At 36.8% G+C, this 25127-nt stretch overlaps 1 protein-coding gene across 1 annotated transcript in view; it reads right to left on the reverse strand.

Annotated features, from left to right (window-relative positions):
* Positions 1-5508: 5508 nt before the first annotated feature.
* The window catches only part of LOC125226289 (protein FAM107B), a 53412-nt gene continuing 33793 nt past the window's right edge, over positions 5509-25127 (reverse strand). The window contains exons 2-4 of the mRNA XM_048130226.1: positions 24759-24954; positions 13047-13150; positions 5509-8688 (exon numbers count right to left, since the gene is read on the reverse strand). Coding sequence (XP_047986183.1) covers positions 8537-8688; positions 13047-13150; positions 24759-24880 — 378 coding nt within the window. The 5' untranslated portion in view covers positions 24881-24954 and the 3' untranslated portion in view covers positions 5509-8536. The remainder of the gene's footprint in view (positions 8689-13046; positions 13151-24758; positions 24955-25127) is intronic.

The raw sequence follows: 25127 nt of genomic DNA on the forward strand, positions 1-25127 counted from the left end.
GAATTCAATCGGTCGCTTTTAGGTATATTTGTACAATTAATTAAAAAAATCAACCAGGCAAATAAAGAATGGTTTGATACGACATTCTTATAGCACCAGGGTCTGAAAAATGTCTCTCGATGAAATGACTGCCAATTAGTTAGATCCGTAAACTTCATTAATGCGCTACCTATAAATCGACGACAACAACGTACAAAGCGCAATCTGTGATTTTTTCTTGTAGCAGATAGCACCTTGTACGTTGGTGGGTAAGGTGCAATTTTCTGAAAAAAAAATTGCAGATTGTACCTTATACGTTGTTGTCGTCGAAATAATGTCCGTTTTAATTTTAACTTTCACGATTTTTACACATTAGTACTTACACGCGATTTTAAGTCCTGTGATAAATTATATTAATTGATTGGTTTATAGACTCTATATGCATATATCTAATGGTCGTAAATATTTAACTTTATAGCCTGCACCCAAGACAGTAACACGAGCAAAGGCATGACTGATGAAATTGCCGTGTGTTTTGTTTCATGATTTCTCTGCACGCGCATCAGTTTACCCGAGAGCGGAGGAAATCAGTGCGAGACGCGTGCTGCCAGCTTTTCCGATCCGCATTCCTCTACATGGTTTTTGTCCATTTTTTACTTAATCTTGGACTGAGATAACTATTCGAATTATTTCAAAATTAACAGATAGCAATTATTTACTAAGACTTACCGCGTATGGCTTCGGTATAGGCACATGAACGGGCTTCGCATCTGACGCATATGTCTCGAAATCACGGAACGACTCCTTGTATTTCGATTTCAAGTAGGACTGCCGCCATTTCTCTACGAGCTTCTTGTAATCAAATTCATCTGATACATCATTAAAAGGTTTGTACGAGGGAATATATGAAGGGTGTGATGTATCGTGAGTTCTGAGGCCTAACAAGTCTTCCTCTGATTTAAACCTCGTCAGAGAGACATCCTTAGTCCAATCGTTTGGCTTATTGGCTTTATTAGGCCGGTATTTATTTTGATATGACCATTCACTTGGTTTGTTGTCATTGTATTTGTTATGACTAAATCTATTCTTTTGTTTGTTCTTTGAAACTGGTTTTATATGGACCACATCACTTGTAATCTCATCATTAAAATGAGAATTTGTAGGATATTTCAGAGAAGTGAATTCCGGGCCTTTGTAAACATTTCCCCAAAGAGAGCTTGTTGATGGTGAATTATTGTTACTGTACAGGTTTTTAAATTGATTAATATAATCATCAGATTTAAACAAATCTTTGTATTTTGTTTGTAAGCTGGAATAGTCATCGTCTTCGTAATGTGCTTTAACGCCAGGTATCTTCTTAAAGCTTGAGTAGTCAGTTTCAGGAAACTTGTAGTCCGATAAATCTACAACATTGCTGCTGGCGGGTGTAAGCTCATCTGTGTAACTATTATGCACTGGCTTCTTTCTTGTGTGTTTTTCTTTTTCTGGTACACTAGTGTCATATTTAAAACTCATGTTACTAAAATCAGTGGAGTACTCGTAGCCTTTAACGGGCCCATAAAGGGGGTTTCTCCAACTTTTAATTGTATGGTTATATGACCATGGCGGAGTGGGCTTCACTTTATCCTTATAGTCCACATCAGGTTTTGTATCTTTTAGACTGGATTTGGGACTGGTGTAACTAACAAAACTATTTGAGTAAGCATTATTTGTGTAGGAAGTTGGTTTTGGCAGATCACTTTCTTGGTCTTCTTCTTTGACTTCATAGGTATTTTTGAATGGCTGCGAGGGATAGTTAAGACTACTGTGACTTTCGTAGTTCTTATTAGTACTGTGTGAGTCAAAGTTATTGTTGTGAACTCCATAATTATTATTGTTGCTGTGACTGTCGTAGTTATTATTATTGTGACTATCGTAATTGTTAGTGTTGTGACTGTCATAATTATTAGTATTGTGATTGTCATAGTTATTGTTTTGTTTAACGTCTTTCTGCTTGGTTGTTACTGGTTGATACGTAGCAGTAGGGAATTTAGTTTCTACTGCTGTGGGATAATATTGTTTATATTTCGTAAAGTCAATTACTTTGGGAAAATTAAAGGAATATGTATTATTAGCCGTGGGCTTTATTTCATCTGCTTCGGTTGGCGGATAAGTTGGAGCATAATTGTAAATGCTTTGGTGGCTGCTCGCCGACTCACCATATGATGCTGATGGCTTTGTCTCGTGAGTCGTTTCTGTGACCTTAAAATTTGGATATCTAGATTCACTAGGATGAGAGTTTCCGCTGCTATAAACATCAAACGCTGCAGTTTCATTAAATTGGTTAAACAGCCTATGTTTGTTTTTGCCACCTAGCTTAGTTCCATACACCGGCGAATTACTCTCTTCGTCAACTATCCGTCGGTACTTTTCCTCAGGGGAACCATTTTGCCCCTGATCATTGTTGTCAGGGTTGAAGTAGGATGCTGAACTATACTGCAGCATGCTCGGCTGCGCACTGTTATCATCACCCGAGCTGAAGGAGCCATCTTGCGGCTGTGATTCCATATTGCCATATCCTGATGATTCTAAGGACGACGGAAACGCCGGCCCATACAACCTCGGAGGGGTAGAATCCTGATTGTTGACATTACTGCTCAAATACGTGGCAAAGTCCGGAGAGCTGGGTACGAAGCCATCATAAGATCCGACATCATTGAAGCCAAACGTGGAGTAGGAAACTACACTGGGTTGCGGGCTGCTGTCGTCTTCTGGGTTAGTGGTTTTGACTCTCCTGGATTTTTTGGCGTCGAGGCTTAAGACTAGGAGGTAAAAGAGCGCGGCGCGGAATATTTTACGAGACATGGTGGTCTGGTCCTGTGTACATTTTCCGAGCGTGGTCAGCGGGTGGAGGTCCGGGAGCGACTGCGGGCGCTCGGGCGCGGGCGCGTGCGCCGCCCCAGCATGAGAAAACGAAAGCGTTCACGCTTACTAACCGCGACAAATTTTCCCCGCTAATTATGCTTTGAGTTCGATAATCTTGTAATTCGTTACGTTGTAATATGCAGTAACGAGGTGTCATTGCAAACCTATGTTCCGCATTTTCAGTGTTTTGTGACGGGCTATTATTTTCAATTACCTATTCTATAATTCGAATCAAAAGGACAATTTAAAGAAGACGGTCGAATCAAAAGGACAATTTAAAGAAGGAAACTTCATCTTGATGGATTTGTTAATCGTGAACAACTGTACTAAATGATGTGTGTCGTTAATGATTACTTAACCCTTAAATGCCGACCGGGCCTTTGACGACCGGTCTGGCGCAGTCGGTAGTGACCCTGCCTGCTACGCCGCGGTCCCGGGTTCGAATCCCGGTAAGGGCATTTATTTGTGTGATGAGCACAGATATTTGTTCTTGAGTCATGGATGTTTTCTATGTATATAAGTATTTATATATATTATATATATCGTTGTCTGAGTACCCATAACACAAGCCTTCTTGAGCTTACCGTGGAGTCAATCTGTGTAAGAATGTCCTATAATATTTATTTATTTATTTAAATGCATGACCTTGACGAAGATTTATTCAAATTTGAATTTTATTTCTTTATTTATAAATTCCTTAAAATTAACACTAACAGACAAGCTATACATGTTTTTCTACTCCCGTATTGTTATTCGTGAGTTACAAGGTCGTGCATAGAACTTTAAAACCCTACATATAAGATGTCAGGACAAGTCTATCTAGTCTATACCCTGAAAACATTTAGTAGCAGTAGCACGATATAGCTGTTACAGTTCAGTAAATACATTGCTACCAACTTAACAAACCAATTCGCAGAGTCGAGACTCCTTCGTTTTCTGCTGCGTTCATTGGCGACGCGTCAAATCGCATTCAAATGTATGAGAACTCGATTCAACTCGGCTCGATTCGTCTTAGTGGCCAGGCTTCAAAGAACGTGCAAAGAACCATAATACCATAGACAGTTTTATTTTCATGTTTGCACTCAAACTGCATATTCAAAATGGTAGGCGGTCCACTAGATAACTAAGATGACTGAAAGTAGGTATTTGTTGATTTATAATTTTCTTTCAAAATAAGTGCTTGGTCGTAGAAAAAGTATTGTATGCAACGGTGTTTAACTGAGTCAAAAAATGCTCGTGGCGTCTTTATTAACAATTTTCGGCTTCGCCTCAAATTGTTACCCACGCCACTCACCTTTTTTGACCTCTTTTAACCACCAGTTGCATAAAATACTATAATAGGAGGGTAGTTTTAGAGACTCATACAATAGGGTACACACTTAAGGTCTTATGATTGATTCATAATCAGTAGCTAATGGAACTTGGAGTCGTATTAGCTTCCAGGTATCGGCTACTAATCGAAAGGAATTGCGATTCCGTGCTGTAAAACATGTCCAGATTGCTGTCACTGGCCAGTATTTCATTTAGAAGAGTTAATGCATGGTGTAGCGGAGAGTGTGATAGGGCATGAGTTCGTGCTGTCGGGATAGCGAATAGAGTTTGTGGTCGGGGGCGGAGTTCTATGCCAGTATTAGGGCGAACTTTTAATGAAATCAGAGATAGCATGGTAGGGTTAGTAATTTGGCCGCGTATTAAACGTAAGAAGAACTTTATGAGAGCTATATTTCTTCTGCACTCTAGGGAAGTGTAATTTACCATCCCAAGGACGTAAAGAGTGGGATACAGATGCGGATAGTACCCATGGAGTTTACGGAAAAGAAAGCGTATAAAAGTTTTTTGCACCCTCTCCAACATAAGAGTGTACTGGTGTTCATGGGGGCACCATACAATCGCATTAGATTCTAGCCGACTTCGCACATATGCATTGTATAGTAGGTATGCTAAGTGCATTTTGCGAGTCCAGAAATTTGCATTGGCGGATTACAAAGCCCAACGACTTTCTAGCAGCATTACATGTAGCAACAATATGATCATTGAAAGTGAGATGTGGATCATACCAGGTGCCTAGGTCACGAGCTGATGAGACTTGTTGAAGAGGCTGGTTGTCAATCATGTAATTGTAATGGAGGCGATGGAAAGCACGAGTGAATGTCACATGCTGTCATTAGATTCCAAAATAGATGATGCATACATCACTATGCATTTAAGGGTTAATTGATTACCTAGCCTAGGTATTATATACGCAACGTCAGTTGGAAAACTATATATGCATTGTATATTAAATTGTAATTTAAAAGAAATCGTGGCATTTACAATTATATTAGTATAATTTACAATCTGAAACGCTTTTTATAATTGATTCCATTTTGATCATTATTACTTATAGGTAGAACAATCGTCAAAGCGGATCCCAGGCTCCCATGAGCCGTAGCAAATGCCGGGATAACGCAAGGAGGATGATTATAGGTACACCAATCATATTAGATTTTTTTTTAACCTAAAGTGGTCGTTTAGCCCTTTATGCGACATAAGGAATCCTATCACTTTCCAATGAAAATCAGGTAGTAGTCTAAAATGTTCCTTTGCTTCATAAAAGCTTCAATGTGCACGCAAAATAAAACAAAATTTTGCTAAAACACTTTTATTTGTCTATTGAAATTATTGATTTCTTAATACAGTTTTCATTGTGAAAACGTTGTCTGCCATTACGAAGAGTAACTTACTTAATACTATAATTCACATTAAATTATCCAAATAAAATGGCCACGTTGCTTACACAAAGCTCAGGTAAACAATAGCCCTTCACTGAAGACTTTGTACTAGGACACGAACAACTTAACACTTAACATAGAAAAAGCAGCTCCCAATAATAATAAAAAAAACATTGAAGTGAAAGTATAACAAGTGGAATGGTATTCAAATTTCTTAGCTTTCCGAGAATTCTCTTCCTTATAATATCCCTACCTTAATCTGATACAAATAATTAATACTCTGAAAGTAAATAACAACTAGTATATGTATATATATATAATAGGCACAATGGAGAGAACCCAATATTTTTAGAAATTACATTTTATAGGGTTGGTCATAATTTGAACTGTTATACCATTTGTGTATATTAGGAGAGCAACAAAAATGAAAGTTACAATTTATAAAATCACGATACAGCAGCATATAAAGGTAGAATGTGGTTATGTTATAGTTATTATAATATAGTAATTATCCAGAGATTCGTTACACGTCCTAAACCAACTTGAATAGACATACAAAGATTTGGTATCATTATAATTTCGAATCAATTGATTTCAATTTGAGTTGATACAATTAGATAGTCAACTTTTAAACACTGAATAAGCGTAGGACTAGGGTAACCAAAGAAATCAACCATTATAAAAATTCATGGAGTATACAAAAATATTATCATCTATCACTTTTATGAACACTTTCAAACGTACTGGTCATCTATAGGTATTTATTGGTGCACTTGATAAGTTCATATGAGTACTTGTGCAATACATATTCATCAGTAAATAAACTAGTTCTAGCTCTATGGGTTGTTTCTGAATATATCGTTGATTCTACAATTCATAAGAATACTATATTGTAATTAAAATAATTTATTACATTTAAATCACGCTTACGAGTTATTTTTACTAATAATACATTCTATATTATTTTTCAACATTTACCTACTCTCTATAAGAATGTAATAAAATAGTTAATATTACACATTACCTCGATACACGTACATGCCTAAACATGGTTACTATGATAGTCAAGTAAGGAGTTAACGAGAACAGTAAATGCTTACAAATGAACTCTACAGACGACAAAATGTTAAGTTTGTGACATTAAAAAGTTTAGAAAAATATTTCATTCTCTTGGTTACAAGTCGACGTTACCCTTATTATTATTAGATACCTCATGCAGTCCCTTCTCAGTCGTTTGTTCGAGACGATATTATAAAGTATACGTAGTATCGAACCGAAATAATAGTGCACTTAATATACGGTAACAAAATAATCCTGTCCTGATGATAAATAATTTATGGGGTTATTATTCCGACGATTCCGCCGTCGCTGGTACATTTTGAATAGCCACAGTTGATAAAGTTAGACCAAGCTCTCTCTCTCTCTTATCTCTCTTAGGCAATCTCTTAGGCAATGTCACAAACATTAGAACACTAATTTTAGTACCTATTTGCCGAAAAATTTGAAAATATGGTATAGTTAGATTATACCAAAGTATTAATTTCACAGAAACACATAGGTGTGTTAAATTGGTATAGGCTCATTATTCTTATGAACTTGTCTTAGCGTTTTATTTCAATGTTTGATGTTTTTCATCGATAGCCGCAGAGATAGCTTGGTATATCTCTACAAACGACGACCGAAGCGCCTAATATTCACACCTAAGTAGCCATTAAAGCAACCTTTACCTCTACCTTTACTACATTTGTGGCACCCAAAGTGTATCCCAAATACCTGTATCCGACAGGTTAACCAATGGCCATAAAACTAAAACTCGCTATCGAAGCACACTGCACACATTACCAGTATTACCACATTTGCTCATGCTATTTATATTATCAAAACATAGCATCACTCATTCAACAATATTATACTTTAATAAACCCTCAAAGTTATGCCCGAAGTTTCCGTCACCCAACTCAAATTCGGTACGAGTTATTCAAAACCCCTACTAGATGGCGCGAGTAGTCTCGCTGTAAATATTTAATTTCATTTCCATTAATCGTCAAGTATTTTATAGTCTACAGTTAATTTATGGCTACAAAGAACATGGCTATAATTTTATTTTAACTCTACTAGTTAGGTATTGATAATATTTGATTAAGATCAAACTGAGTTATTATTTTTATTAATTTGAATAAAGGATATAAGTTGGGGATTTGGTATACCTAACAGCCTACCAAAGTTTTTAGATCCACTCATTATAGAATTTAGCAATAATGTAAAGATAAATGTATGTATGTAATACTCAACAGGAAACTCGAAATTGTTTAAGTATCTATGTCAATATTCAAGCTTAGCCAAAACTGTTGTTACTTAGCCATATTAAATATCGAATACTGATGAGGGTGACCGCTAAGCAAAAATATTAACAATATGTAACTAGGTAAGGGGTAGATTTACCAACATACGAGATACTAGATGCCACTAGAGAAAAAGGTATGGTACCTATATAGCCATTGACGAGACCATTCACAATAAGTTTATATAAAATTAGTAGCAATATTGCACCTCCCACATAAATTGTATGTTTCTCATGTAAGTGAATTATTGTTATTCTTATTGAGAAATAAATATCTTTAAACCGAAATTTGTCAACAAAATTAAGCATTAACGAGTGAATAGTCCGTTTTTTTTTTTCAAAACATTAAAATGTGTGTTCATGTTGATATTAAATCCTGTCGGGTGTTGAAAATTATAAGTTGAGCCTTATATCGAGAATTTGGCAGTTCAGGATCGGCAACGTTCATTTCAGAGGTCGATATCGGCCGCTAAAAATAAATCTATTTGTAATTTACTTTTTGGCATACCAATTTTTGTTCCAATAGTTTCGGAAGGGATTAAATTCGTAAGGCTAGAAGTTAGATGTTAGCGGCACCTAGCGGGCTATGGGCGAACTGTGTTCACTGCGCGGCGGCGGCGGGCTGGCCGGGCGCGGCGTGGCGCAGGCGCGCGCGCACCTCCTGCAGTGCGGCGCACGCGGCGGGGTCGGGCTCCGGCGCCGGCGACGCCGCTTCGAGCCGTCGCGCGCGCTCCGCTATGGCGCGCTCCAGTTCTGAAATGAGAAACGGTGGGTGTTAGTAGGGACGACATCTGTTGGAAGACTGTGACGGCGCTTGACGGTCGATAGATGGCGCGGTGCGTTGATACCCGCATCATACTAGGGCGATATAAGTTTGAAGTTTTCTAACAGTCTGTTACATAAATATACTGAAACAAATACACTTTGAAACGACTTGCACAGGGCGTGAAAAACTAAATTACCGAGGAACAGTACAACCTATACAAACTTCCCACCTATTTTTACTGACAAAGTGGATGTGTTTAACTTAGTCCAGAAACTTGACTTTTTAATTTAGCGCGCACGATTTGACACACCACATGAAATATTTCAGTTACAGGTACATAAATATTAGACGGAGTTCCCTTCATAAACTATCCACCTACTTCTTTTTTTGCGCTAAGCCGCTGAAGTAATTTAAAAATGTTTGTATGGATATTGTTCAAGACCTGAGAGCCCAGACCACCCGAGTGTAACACAAAACTTTTCCCTCATTATAGCGAGGAAACTACAACGCAAAAAATTTTAGCACAACTTGCCTTGTCGCACGCGAGTCCATACATAAAGCGCGACTTCAAGTATGGACTCGCGCGCGACAATGCAAGTTGTGCTAGAGGGTCAAGAATCTTAATTCCATGCCATGTATTCGAAGTCGGATCAAGTATAAAATACAACTGAAATATATCCCCTGTCTGTCTGTTAATGACTAGTCGGGTAACTTACAACACCAAACACTAATGAACATTGTTCACAAAGTGTAAACACTAACAATCAGGAAGTATCAAATGAATTAATGTATGCATTTTGCAATACAGTCAGCGGCATAAGGCAATTTCTCCCACGCTAGACCCGGCCGGCTTAGACTAGTCTAACACTGCATGTAATTTCACTTTCGTTTAACTTTGGCCATCGACATCCGTACAGGAAATAAATATAACTTGTACTGGCAATCAAGTGCGACAAGTTAAAAAACATACTAATGTATAATATGTATGTATGCCTGCTAACCACGCAAGGTATTTGAAAACATGATTATTATTCAGAATTACTACAGCTCATTATTTTTATTTGGCAGTCTTTCGCGTGCAAGTAGCGAAAATATGAACAAAATATATATTTACTTAAGTAACAATATTATTAAACTAACTAATTATAAATTGTTCGATAATTTCCGGAAGTATAGTTTCCACATAATATAGGTAACCTAACTAAGTTATGCACTATTTCGATGAAACACTTAATGCAGTTCTGATAATAAATAATAATCTCTTTCCTAGATAGGTAATTTAAATAAAATTAAATAACACGATATTTTTTCAATCGTACGCAGATACCAAACCCAGCAAAGATGATTCAGCTACAACAATCTCCATGTCAAAGAAAAATACGCCACCAAACATCATGAATACGTATTTGCGAAAACGAACGATTGCTAAATCGATATCAAAGCGAGTTACCAGGATTAGTAGGTTAAGGAGATTGAGTGACATGTGAGGACCGAGGTGAACGTCCTTGCACCTGTGTCGTATGGACCCGGTCCGGATCGGGTTGCCAGATGTCCGAGATTTAGCGGGATACTCTTGATTTTCTGCAGGGACAGGGACCTGATATAGTGAAAAGATACTTCGGCGGCGCAGCTAACTAGCTCTATTTAATTTCGTTTATCAGTAGAAATTTTTCATACTCATTCAAAAAGAATTTTAAATGGTTTACGGTTAGTTTCATTAGACTTATATTGACCGTGAACATGATTCATGTTTGCGTCGAAATATCAAATATCGAGAGCTCGACAAAAAGTAAAGGACAAAAAGGTAATTACGGTCTATATCCCGGATAATGTAAGTCCATTAAAATTTGCTATTTTTTTTTATTAAACGCGGATCGAGATGAACATTTTTTGTTTTGATTTTATTTTGTTTCTCCCGACAAACTTCCAAAATCCCGAAAATTTTACTTTTATTGGGTTCATTTGATCTGAACCCTAGGCCCGGAGCCCGGACAAATATGCACGCAAAAACAACATCGACGACTCACCTCGAACCAGTTTTTATAATACCGGAATAAGTGCGAAAATAACGCTTGCATTGTTGAAATACGAGAATTTGAAGCAAGTTGTCAACACATTTTTTTATATTTAGCTCAGCCGTTAAGTACCCATACTACCTACGCTGCTTAATTGAAACAAGTAAGTTTTTGCTCTTATTTTAGTATTGGTAACAAAGATAAAAAAACTTTTTAACGCATGTTTCAGTAACAATGCTGTAATCAATTTAGCTAGGTATAAAACTTTTTGAAAGTATACTTCCATTGCTATACCTAAAGGCAACAACGCCGACTGATTCAAATAATGACGTTAAGCAAAAGTTAAAAGCATTTTTCATTTTTAGATATTTTAAGGAGAATGCAAGGGATTCGTATTTGACCTGCTCTACATTTTGCAATATCGAGTCCAAATCCAATGTGAAGCCTTGAGTAATTATTAAAATATCTACATAACTAAAGTATAATTTAATTTAAATAAACAGGTAAACGGATTATTTCTTGTCATTAAAAGTGAATAAATTTAAATGGAATGCCCTGCATTCTAACAGCGCGTGGAGTTATCTTTTTTAAGTTAAGGTTACTAAATTACCGTAAATTATCTTATCAATCACCAAGGAAAATAAATACTATTTCAGTTTCTACAAATCGCCACTAGGAAAATTATAAGAGCCGAATATGCCTTACCATAAATTTCAATCCGCCAAGTTTATTAGCGCCTTTACTGTCGCTATTATTATGAAATATGTTGTGGGCAAGTTCCTAATTAGTAGCCATACTCGGATACTCCCTTATTATGCGGCACGTGCGTCTAAACAATCGGACGCAATACAATCCTTATACCGATATGGATTGGTATCGAATACCGACGTCCGAGTGGTCAGGAGCTTTCAAGTTCGGGTGATATATTGCGCGATTGTTCTCCTTTCCCATCGAGATTATCGCGTTTTGTTTATTTACCTTAAGTTTCATTGCCTTATGCGATATATGTACAGTTAGCATCAGATATGTATATCGGAGCGGATAATCTGGCCTTAACGCGGCTCTACGTTGGGAGTAGGAGTAGTGCAAGAAAGCGATATCTGATCTGATGATAACTGTACTATCAGCTGCAAAAGTGCAAGGCGAATTGATCAATGAATTCATTCATAATTTCTCCATGCACAAAGTAGTAAATATGTGAAGATACTTATATTTTTACGAGGACGATTACGCTCTTTACTTGTGTAACAAAAATTATAACGTGTTACATATCTATTACTATTATTAGTGGTAGTATAGTTCGCTATTATTTATTTTATTATGCTACAATTATTATGAAAATGTATTATTCATAAATTGGACAGTACGAGTATTTAATTTAATCCACAAATACTATTTTAAATCTCACCATCCGCTTGCAGCGACTTCATAATTGCTTGAGCGTTGATCGTAGCAATTAAGATAAATTAATTAGGTATTATTTTCACTTAATTGATCAATTCGGAATCTAAATTATACCATTAGAAACGGTGTGGCCAAGGTATTTGGTATAATACTTGACACTTATTCGCTACGTGCACGACTATTTTGTGAAATTATCTAAATCTTATGGAATCAAATTAGTTACAACAAAGAGGATCAAGTATTATAGAGAGTTACTGTCAAAGTAAAAATATGTAATCACAGTGCATAGACTGCCATCTCTCGACACAAGCTTTAAACTTTTAAACCTCAGTTTTGAGAATTTGGCCCATATTCTTAGCTTGATAATATGTGTTAAAATGTCAAATATTAATATTAGCGCCATCTAGCCGAGCGTCCGCCAAAGGTATACCGCTATCTAGGCCACCGCACCTTCTACTATATGGTTCTGAGGTACGTTTTTTTCTTAGAGTGTAGCTGTCTATACGGAGTTACATATGTCTTTGGTTACAATGGCTGCCACTATCATTTGACTCTGACAACGACATTTTTTTTATTACCTAAATATGCCGCAAAAATTAAAACTATGTATAACTTAAAAAGTTCATTAAAATAACGTTTTATTTTAACGCGACTGTTATTACTATTCGACTCTCGAATTGTCAATATTACTATAGATATATTGACAATTCGAGATACCGTTGACATTATTCTTACATAATTTTAAAATTATTCTAGATAAACCACAATAAAGCAAAGTATATTTCCAGTAAGACGTGTCTAATGAAGGTATTACTCAGCATAAAACTTTATCTGCTAAAGAGAACACTGACGTCACAATGTCTAAGAATTCTAAGATAAGCTTATAACCTTGACATTTATATAATTGCTATAGAAAAGATGTTTACCTGGGGTTTCCTTGTGTTCCTTAACTTGATTTAAGATCTGCTTTTCTTTATGTTTTGAAAGCGCCTTTTGTAGTTCGCTCTTCTGGTTTAGGACGTTCTTGCCTCTGAAATAGATAACGTACAATATTTTAACAAAGGGATGCATACAAAGAACATTACACGATAATGTTATCAACTAGGTAGATTAATTATTAATCTTTCAAAACGTGAATGATTTGTAGCCAACCAGTTATCCATGCACCATGGAAAAAAAGTAATCGTATGTTTGTACGAAAAGATGTGGAAGGTGTCGATAATAAGTTTGCTGGCGATTGTGCATCAAATGGAAAGGATACTACCGAGAATGATATGGTTTGTTTTATTTATATCATGTGTACTATGTATTACTTTTCATTCCTAAATAAAAAAAACAGCATTAGTATTCAGTCCAGCCTGGGGGAATATGGCATTTGGAGACATGTGTAAGTACCCAAATTTCGATTTGCGGATCTAAAATATGCAGCACCGTGAAAACTACTACTTAACTAGTAACCACCTACACCAAACTGCAAATGCATCAATACTATGGCACATTATGAATGAAATTCATTTATAAAGGACATGCACTTTTGCCGCTGGGAGAACAAGCGATCATAATAAACTATAGCCGAAGGCAGTCTTTAAGACGACACAGGATGGGTCTATTCTCCATACAAACGCTCTCGACTATTTCTTTTATCTGATTATTATTATTTTTATCTGTGTTGGACCGTTTTGTTTTTTTTTTGTATTCTTATTTTTAAAGACCCTAGAGCCCATCAAAAAATTCCAAAACCGTCCTTAAGTCCTTATTGATTATGGCGCAAAAAAGGTGTTGTATTCAAAATTGGTACCAATTAGCCAAAAAAACTAAACGGTCCGACACAGATAATTTCATTGTTATTCAGATTTTAAAATTTTGTTACGATTGATTAAGTTTTGAAGGAGGAAACAGTCGAGAGCGGAACCTCGATTTTAAAGATTTTTTCGCAATATCTTTTAACTGATTTGTTCTGAATGGACAATTTTTTTTTTATCGATAAATCTACTTAATAATACTAGTACATTTAACTGAAATTCCCAAATTGAAAGGGAGCCCCCTTTCCATTTTAGCATTTTCGCTCCTGTAGCGTCTTATCATTCAAAATTACCATGAACTTCCGATAATCGAGTAGCCGCTTATCGGTGACTTGAATGTTATCACTTCGTACTAAATGACCATATAAGGCAATGTTTGGTCGAACAAACGCCAATTACGTGTTAATTAGCAACATTGATAACACTGATTGATATTGCTATTGCTGAATAAAAAATCACATTTGCACATGAAAATTACACATTGTTTGAGGCATTTTACCAAGGATGCAAGTGACATTTCCTCGCTGTATCACAATGCGAAGACGTCGGCAGCTCTTTGGTTAACCACTGTCACCAGTTACACCACTGATTGGCGAACCAGACGCTTGGCGATTTCTGCAATATAATACTTTGTGCCCGCTGGGACACCATAGATCTAGAGATTCTAGAGAGTTCCAAATTAGAACATGGATCACTAAGGAGAATAATATTTGCCTGAATTTCAGTTTTTATAGTGTTTGCTGAAGGATTGGCGATAAGATCGCGTTTAAGATATATGCCGATAGTAACCAGACAGGTCATTTGTTTGAAACATTCACTCGCACCTCACACGGTTAATCTCACAAAAACGTTTCAACTAAAATAGCATCAGTGAGCCGTACTCCTATAATAGTTACGTACAAGGTCGGTTCCATCCGTAGGCATCGACAGGTTATTTTTTCTGAAGAGTTGCCTACAGTATATCAATATTATCAATAATGTGGTGAAATATTTTGTAATCAGCTCCTAAGGATGATTTCATATAGGCGAATAAGGTAAAAATAGAGATTTTCAACGACTTTTCAGATTAAGTGATCATAGAGATTGAGATTACTGAAAGAAGTCGTTAAAAGTATAACCTACAAAATTGTAGGTATCTACTTCAAACTAGTACTAGTAAAGTACCTGTTAATATGGACAATAATTCACATTAGATACTTATACCTGTACTGCAGGTGCACCTACTTACTAACCAACCGGCAACCCACTTGTATAATCTACTCAGACCGATAAATATGTAGTGATTTCAACGAGCCGATAATATGCATTTGATAAATAATAAAATTACGCAATTGCTAATTCAATGCAGTAGGTATTCAATACAGTAATATCAGATCAGATAGATACTCGAAGTGTGTTGGCTTAGTTGGCTTCAGTCACTTCAATTATTTCCCACGCAAAAGAATATATATAATTATGACTTGCATGTGTGCAGCATTTATGACGTCAGAGATGTCGTCTATTTTTTATACAATAAATGAAGATACCAATACCTACAACTAAGATACATCTACTGGAATGTTAACACATGCGCACAGTTAGATAATTATTTCTCGAATACCCAACGTTTCTATAAACAGATTGAATTTCACACCTTGTTTCAGCAAAAAAAGACCAGTCGGTAATTAAATCCGGACAGCGTGTACACACATCAAACAAAAACACGTAGATATTTTCCATTACACAAGCCTAAAATAAGTTTGCAATCAGTGAGTTCAGCAGAGCAGAAATTTACGATTGGCCTGCAAGCGGCGCGGGAGAGGTGCACTGGAATCGAGTTGACGTCCCATTACCACGGCACCAACGGTTTAATCCCAACTAATTACAGCCTGAGCGGTGATGGAGAAATGTAACGCTATTTGCATATCGTATTCAGGCCAACAGGCAGAGAAGAGTGAGCTAACTAGACCTTATTGAACAAGTCAATCATAGCCATAACACCAGAGCCGTATCAGCAGGCAAATATGTAGTTCCTAGAGTGTCGAATTACTACGGTGACAGGACACTTAAAAAACGTATACCCTACTTACTGAACTCATTGCCAAGTGATATAACACAGGAACTAAACAAAAATACCTTCAAAAGTCGATTAAAAAAGTATCTCTTAGAAACTCTATAAGGGATCGTCTTCCTGCATTTATGTTATTTTAATGTTTATGGGTACTCAAGTGTTAACCTTGATGATGATGATGATATCCTCTTATCCCTCATCAGGGAATTTTTAACTGACTGTTAACCTTAGAAGTATTATTTGATTTCTTGACTCCACCGTCAAACTTATACCATCGTTTTGTGGAGCACTGTATATTTATACTATAGTTACCTTTGATTGTAATAATTAAATAAATAAATAATAACAGCCGTCTGGGAAACGATGACAGGTCTTACGTTTAGTAACTGAGTGCTTCAGAACAGGCGGTCGGTCGTCTGAGAACTTCTAAAGCTGATGGCAACTGGCAAACTCTCTTGAGAAATTCGAACAAGACTTTACATAATTTTCCCTTGAGGTTGAAAGGTCAGGTTCAGATAACTGTCGCTTTCCCACAAACTAGTACGAGTACCTATGACTATTCTTTGGACTAAGATAGATAAACGCATGCTTAGTTCTTTTAATACGTACCATGTCCACAAAAACTCGATATTTTATAAGTCATAATCATAATACATACAAGCGCCAAAATTAGTAGGACTAAAATGAGGATATTTTGATCCTCCTGACTCCAAATTCGCGCATACAGTTATATATGAGCCGTACCAGAAATGCAATCAGTAAAGCCCGCGGAGCAGTAAATGCAAGTCGGCAACTGCGAAATAACGAAGTTATCGTATCAGATATAAACGTCTTGCGATTGATTTTCCGCGATCAGATCGACGATGTCGATAGCAAAGTTTAATGTTTGCGTGCTGTGTTTACAACTGACTAATCGGAAAATTGTTTATACTTCCACTGCATTTTGTTTACCTGCACTTTTCAGGCACTTCACGCATTGAATTTCAGTGGGAGACCGATCGAATATGTGCGCATACCCGCCGGTCCTCCTGACAGTTAACATGGTCACACTGGTTACAGAGCATAAATGCCGGAATAACGCAAGGAGGAACTGGTTAGAGAGCATCGAAAATTCCCACATCCATACTAATATTATAAACGGGAAAGTGTGTGTGTGTGTCTGTTTGTTTGTCCGTCTTTCACGGCCAAACGGAGCTACGAATAGTACGAATTCAGTTGATATTTTAAGTGGAGATAGTTAGATGAAGGGATGGAGCACTCTCCATCCCTGACATAGGCTACTTTTTGTCTCTTTCTAACCTCCCACTTACCTAAAATGGGGGGGGGTGAACGGTTGTATGGAGCATTCCGCAATTTTCGGGAATTTAACGCCAGCGAAGCCGTGGGCACAAGCTAGTCAATAATATAAGATTGTAGTTCGACTGAATGAGAATTTTCTCGGTTTACGGACTAAGGCGTCAGCTGTAAATGTTGTAATGGAGACTCTGGGAAGGCAGTGCGGCGAGACGGCTCAGTGGTGCGGTGGGAACATTCCTATAACTGCAGCGTTTGCGTATAGCGTTGCACTCCCGTTAGCCGACTGGGAATTGCTTCCTTCCGTCAGGGCGCGCTGCCGACGGCGCGGAAATAACAGAGCGGGTGTTACCAATGCTTACAGAGTTGAACGTTCAGGCGAACAAGTTCAGTTGTGACCTGTGTTGTCTCCACTATGCATTGCGATGCTCTTATACAAGTTGTCAGTAATGTTCTCCTCGGTGATTGGGAAGCGATTGGAATAGCGTACCAACCGAGATGGTGACGGCACTGACGGCACGCTCATTGGGAAATTGGCTGAATCAACAAGTAGAACCAAACACTCAAAATGAGTCCCTCTTTTATTTATTTTTTCAATAAAACTGCGTCGATACCTATTGCGTGTTATTGTTAGTGTTTCGTATAATAAAACAATTGCATATGATAACAATGGAAACGAATAGGTGGAGGATAATTATTGATAATAATATTTACTTATACGCCTTATATTTCACGTCATATGTAGGAAATTAGGTATGTATTTCCTCCAAAAACCGCAAATGTTTTTGACCGCGATGTCTATGTCATGAATGAACGATCCTAAACTCTGTCAAACAAGTTTGTCGGTAAATAAGAACAATGAAAATTATATGCATCCTTTTCTTTAGGGTGCTAGAGAAAAGGATACCTATAGTTTTCTTAGTTCTTATTTACTGACAGACTTGTTTGACAGAGTATATATCCTAATTGTACTTATGTTTTAATCCTTATTGCTAGTTTATTTAATATAAATTAAATATTTTTGGTAGGATGGCATTAAAAATAACATCAATTTATTTTAGATGTTTAAATAAATGACCACTAACTGTGTTATAGTGCTGCGGAATCCACAGTGCGCTACCGGCACCTGTTAGCTTTTTTATTATTTACTAACTTTCAAGTTTCAACCCATCATTATACACTCATAAAACTTAATAGTTTCGGCATCCGGTTTGATGTAAACAAATCCCGACCTATAACAACAATTGGATCGAGGCCCAGTTATGAAAGCATCAGTTTACTACAAAATCCAATAGATTCCTCTACGTTATTGTAAATCTGGAGATATTCCCACGTTTTTTTTCTAGCGTTTTTTATATCCAATTCAAACCCGAGGAATGACGGTGAGATACTTTCATTGAGTAACGCGTTCTTTGCAATTGCAAAACTCGTGTAGCAACTACCAACTAGCAATGTGAGAATATGACATAACGATCGCTAAACAATTGTGGTATATGGAATAAAAACTGAAATCGCTAATCGACAACCGGGTCAGTGCCTCTATGGGTAAACGATAATGTTATAAAATGGTGTAGGTACATAGACAGTAAACCAACTTGATCAAGTCTCAGATCTCGGAGACTTGAGTAAGCATTCAACTTATCAGGTTCAACTAATTTTTCTAAATATAAAGTAAACTAAACGAACCTTGTATGATATTGTACATTAGGTTGACAATAGGTTAGTAATATCTCTCTGTGTAATAACTGTGACGCATTTACCAATATTTATTGTACCTACTGTATTGTTTTTATTAAGATGCGTAAAATTATGATTTTATCAATAAATAATTGAATTGAATCGGATTTGAATTGGTGTACTGAAAACAATTCTATTCTGACTAAACGAGAACGGGTTCATAAAAGTTTATAAATATAAATTAAACGCAATTTATTTTATGAGCCGCGTCTCGGAGACAGATGTTGGGTAATTACGCCAGGACGAGGCAGGATGCGGTGCACCTGTGCTCTAAGAATCCGAACATAGCAAAAACCCAACATGTGTGCTGCAATGCGCTTTTATGTACATTTCCAAGCTCTGTGCGAGTACATTTGCTTTCATATTTCATCCGGCCATACAAATATGACACAGGTATATATCATGAATTCGTGGGAGGTCTTAAAAGTTATTATTGGTTTAAAAACTCTGTAAGTCTGACTGAATTACGATACTTTGTCAACACGACGTATAAAACCATACGCTGATGCAGACTACTTAATATGTAGTTGTACTTTCAATGCAGATTTAAAATAAAAAGAGGTTGCAACACTGTAAGTTCTGTGCGATACGGAAAACTAAGTAAAGAATTTTTGAGACTTCATTCATTTTAATTTTCAACGCCGACTCTATACGTTCTTCCCGAGCATTCATTAGTAAGTTCTCGTTGGTTCATGCCAAGAATGCCCACAAAAAGTGCACCCGACGGTTCCCAGCGTAAAGAATTTGGGCACCGATCTATTGTTCAAATAACCTGCCGTATACTTACTTGAATACTGATTGTAACTATACGGTTTACGCGTACACTTTGTCGGTGACAAAATTTAGAAATTAGACAGCTGTTTAATCATACTTTAATTGTAAAATAATGAAGAAAATATTGGTATATTTACTTAGATGTTCTGTGCGTAGGAAAGATATACGTTCTATGGATAAACTATAAAGATAGTATTTTTACAAACCTACAACTGTTATTTTTTCTAGAGAATTTGAGGAGTATTAGTAGGTACTTACTTACGTCAATTCTGCATGTGAAAACAACTGTGACACGTGCGTAACAAATAGATGGAAACTAAGTATTTAAAGTAACAAAAACAGTTCTTCCCATCTAGTAAATAACTGTCCGCATTTAAGAATGACAAGTCCGAAGTAACGTATGCGGAATGAAATCTGGACAAAGTTTTGATATTGTACAGAGTAAGTAAATAAATAAACTAAAATAATGTATAAATGCCAGATTAAAGTTTACATATCTGTCATTTAAACTGGTAAGTTTCATGAGTATTGGATTCCTTTTCTCGAAATGATGGTCAATCGAGAAGGACGACCTAGCGAAACTGTTTGTAATTTCTACATACCAATTTTCTGTGACCGAATGCAAAGCCCGAGGAAAGTTTTGTAGGAAGGGTTAGAAGCTAACAGTCAATTTATAATATTTTTGCGTCCTTTTTCTTTACAAAAAACTACCCCAACAAAGCGTGGTCCAAGAAAACATTACAGCATTGGCTAGTTTTCTGGGAGAGATTTGATTAAAAGAAATGTCGGCCCCCTAAGGGATCATCCATAAATTACGTCACACTAAAAATCGTGATTTTTGACCCCTCCCCCCCTCCTTGTCACAGCTGGTCACATTTGTGAGACTCCCCCCTCCCTAGTGTGACGTCACATACTTATTTTGCAAATTTACAAGTAAATATTATTGAATGAAAACAGCGGTTAGAAATCAATCTTATAAATTTATGTACTTAAATTATTCTTCACCACACCAACAGGTAAAGTAAAGGCTCTCTTGATACTTCAAAAACGAATGACAAAGTTTCATTGTATCTATAAGAGTGCAAAGTACTTTCATAGAAATTTTAACTTTTAGCCACTGGCTGTGGCTGGTAGAATGAACGTTTAAATGATGATTTTGAGTCTTAAATGTTAAAAAAAAAGAATAAAACTAAATTGTTTGATGTTCTGCAGTTAATATTTTCCACGTGTTGGAGTGTGTGTGACAAATTTATTTAACCTACGTGCCTTGAAACCCCCGCAACGCTCAAGATTTCAGATTCTGAATCGGTCGACAAAACAATTGGTATCTTATATTTGTTTAAAGAATATTGCCTACTTTCGATTTTTCATCCGGTTACCGAACATTCTGTATTTGTATATGTTTATGAGGTTTTCATAAAGTAACAGTTTAAAGTTCGTGTTTTAACCCTTACATTATGATAGATTTTAAAATGTGACGTCACGAAATTTAGGACCCCTCCCACCCCCTTGTCACATATTGTCACACTTCGTCGACCCCCTCCCTCCCCCTTAACGTGTGACGTAATTTATGGATGAGCCCTAAGGCACAAAATCTCACAGAGAGCTCGAGACAGCATTCGAATGGGGCAGCGAAAGTGATAAAAATTATCTTGAAGACATGAGTATCGATACACATTCAAAAAAAGTTAGGCCTATAGTCTTCAAAAATAAAATAAACAACTTTGAAAATGCTGCTACGCCGTTAAGTCAAAAAATGTAAAAAACAGCTGTTTTTGCATTTCTGGGTTTATGAATGACTAATAATATGTCGAGTAAATGGAATTTCACGACAAGAAAACTATTATTTTGAGAACACTAATGATCCTACGGACAAGAATGTGAAAAATGTCGAGCATACGAAGCTTCTTTAAAAAGTTATCACATGGAAGATAATTTTGGACCTCAAAAAATGCTAACATTGGTTTTGTCGACACCGATGGACATAAAGTATCACAAGTTCTGTTAGAAGCCTCACATTGGCGAAAACTAACTCTTTTATTTATCGATATTCAATACATAATTAAAATCACGAAAGATATCAAAAATAAACTATGTTATATTAATTTTATAAGACATTGAATTTTGTCCAGATTTCATTCCGCATACGTTAATAAATTTTAATTTAATAAGCAATAGACTTTGTCCACTTTACAAGTTCTTATCCTACTTTTGTACCCCATATACGCTTAGAGATTTTTAGTTTGGAACTCTTCGTCTTCAAGGTACAGGTTAACTTCTTTCTATTAATATTTTTAATAAGTAGGTAAGGAGCGCGGAAAATAAAAATGCTCTTAAAACGCCGCATATAACATCTTTACACGGACCTAAGTACGAGATAGCTTGTTAGAGAGCGAACATTCCAGTTTTGAACAAAGAGTATTGAGTGGAAGGTGCGAAGTGCTCCCCAGAAGGGCTCTCGGGAACAATGAGGGAAGGTATCATAGAAAGCGCTTCATTTCTTAAAGGAAGCCAATAGACGTGCCGATGTCGTGACTCAAAGTGATTTTAAAATAAAGGTGAATTCTTGAACTGACGTTGAGTGCGGCGTTTATACATAATTGTGATATATTTTCTAAGAAACAATAACGATAAAAATAAGAACGTAATCGGTTGTACGATACTCGTACTATGACTGTATACCTACATCCGTTGCTCGTGACGTGAACTATTGAATCAACACAAAACCAACAAGTGATTTAAATACAAATTGTTCAAACAAGATAATCAGGTACACATATTATTATAACATAATATGCCAATACATGTATCTAAAAAGAAGTAAGTAGGGGAAGGTTGCTATCATTGGACCACTTAACTTCGCTGCTCTATAATTCATAGATTTTATGTCAAAAAATAAAACTAGTTTGAGAAGTTTTAATTCTTGACATCTATTTATTAATTACCTTATTCACAATAAAAAAAGTATAATAAATTTAGAGAAAAATCGTGAAAAGGTTTTCATAAGCTGTTGCCTTCTTTGGACTAGAGTCGCCTTCATTGGACCACAAAGTCGCCATCAATGGACTTAGGAAATTTATACCAATGGTCAAATCAAGGAAACTTATGGAAATCGAAAAAAAAAAATTTTTCAATTAAATATTTTTTATACAAATTTTATAATTAAAAAAAATATATATATACATATATATATACATATATATATTGTCTATTTGCGCACGGGTGAATAGTTCTAAAAAAGTTTGCCATGATTGGACCGGTCCGATGATAGAACCCACAGGTGGTCCATTGATAGCAACTAAGTATCACATCACAAATAAAAATATTAAAAAATAGAGAAAACAAATGCCTGGAAACTGTTTTTTTAAATTTGCTCATTAATAAATGTTTAAGCAACCAATGTATTTATACTTTCGTGATTTTATTCCTTCGTGTAATTTAACTTCAACAGCGCCCGAAACACACTTGGACGCGTCACTCTTTTCCGGGAAGCGAGGCGCGACTGAGGTTAGGGGGTAGCCCAAGGTGAGGCCTAAGGTCACCTTGTATCTTACTGGATTCCATCTATCACGATTACATTTTGAAATATTGAAGTGGTCCAATCAAAGCGCTGGTCCAATGATCGCAACCTTCCCCTATCCTATAAGACTTATAATTCTCACAATTGACAAGTCTTACAATACAGTAAGATATAATACAGTAGCATAATTACTCACAGCGCAAATAATGGATGAATGTTTATCTAAAATGTTGGAATAATTTTCACATGGACTAAACCATTTCTTAAATACATATAATTATGGACAGGACAACCCACTATTACACTAAACTTATTATGCTACCCAAAATTGCTGCGATTAATCTAAGAGTTGAAAATTCCACCGTTCGTAAGATAAAAGTGTTTGACCTCAACGTAGGATTCGGTTCCATTGATCTTGCGACTGAGTTCAAAGTCATTTCAGCCATGCATAGAGGACGAAATAGATAACTCTAATAAACCCGAATTGGATAAAGTCCAACGAAGACAAGGCACGGTTAAGAATTGACTATAATGGTTCATAGAATTGATATGTATTAAGACGTGCCTAGACGTCAACGGCTCCTTAAATAGCAGACTATCGAGCCATCGATAGTTATGTGCGTATATTATGATCATTTGATACAATGGAAACTAAGTTATTGACAATTTTATTACAGATCCAGTGAAGGTCATGCATATGTATTACATGTTAAAAATCCTCACTCATTGATATGAAACAACTTATTTATCGGTGTACTTATTATGAAGATATAAGCAAACGAGTGGCATTTTTTTACTTTTTTATGTTCTGTATAGACTTTACTTGTCCATTGGCCTTTCAACCAGTTTCTTATCAGTTTCAAGTAAGATCCTCCATACATTTTTAGCGACGGGATGGAGTCATGTAGGTTTCTGTTGCTTAAGAATCATAAAAATAACGTACCGAGCGAGGACGCACGGACTTTAGATTGTCCAGAATGACAAAAAGTGTTTCTAGTGCGCAAAGTGTGACCAAAGTGTGTATGATACGATGATAGGAGCAAGAACGCATTTGGTATACAACACAACTCATACTTGGTAACAAAAACTCTTGCTTGTAAGCTGCGTGAAGCTGCTGTCGTCCTTCTCGAGAAGTGATGCAGCAGAAGCAGGTGTTACTTCTGGTTGAATCCAGTCCCCGGTGCCAATCCATATTTTCTGCAAACGGCGCCAACAGGCTGGCTAACTGTCCAGGCAGAGGTATTTCTCGCTTATACATTGTATGTAAACACTTTTGACAGGTAACTCCTAGATGGTAGTCGTGGTTTCACGGGCTTAGTTGACGCTTGGCGACAAGAGTGGCCTACGAGCGGTCAGGTTGAACAGGAGTGAGGCCAGAAGGGTCGCTAAAGATAAAAGCGTGGTGCGAGCTTGCTTTCTGCACGACGATAGCAAAATCTGCATTCATCTTAGAGCTACTTACATTTTTTGATTAAACAACAGCTCCCGATGCAGGTCCATCCTCTGCGGGCTGTCGAGGCAGGGGTTGGGCAGGCGGCGCGGCGCGATGAGCCCGCCCGCGGCGCCCTCCCCCTCCTGCACCATCTCGTCCGCTCCCAGGGCTCCGACGGGGACCAGCCCCACGCTGCCGGACGCGATCAACGCGCTCCGAGATACGACTGCAACAAGTACAATGCGATGATTAGATAGTGCTCTCAAATTAGATTTTATATGTTGGAATTTTGTATTTGGCCTACTTTAACGTCCGGTTGTATTTTGGCATATTCAGATATATGTGGTGTTCAATACCTAAAGGGACCTTATACTGCATCTCCAATGATGACGATTTGTT

This window comes from Leguminivora glycinivorella, chromosome 5 (genome assembly GCF_023078275.1).
Source record: "Leguminivora glycinivorella isolate SPB_JAAS2020 chromosome 5, LegGlyc_1.1, whole genome shotgun sequence".
NCBI classification, from domain to species: Eukaryota; Metazoa; Arthropoda; class Insecta; order Lepidoptera; family Tortricidae; genus Leguminivora; species Leguminivora glycinivorella.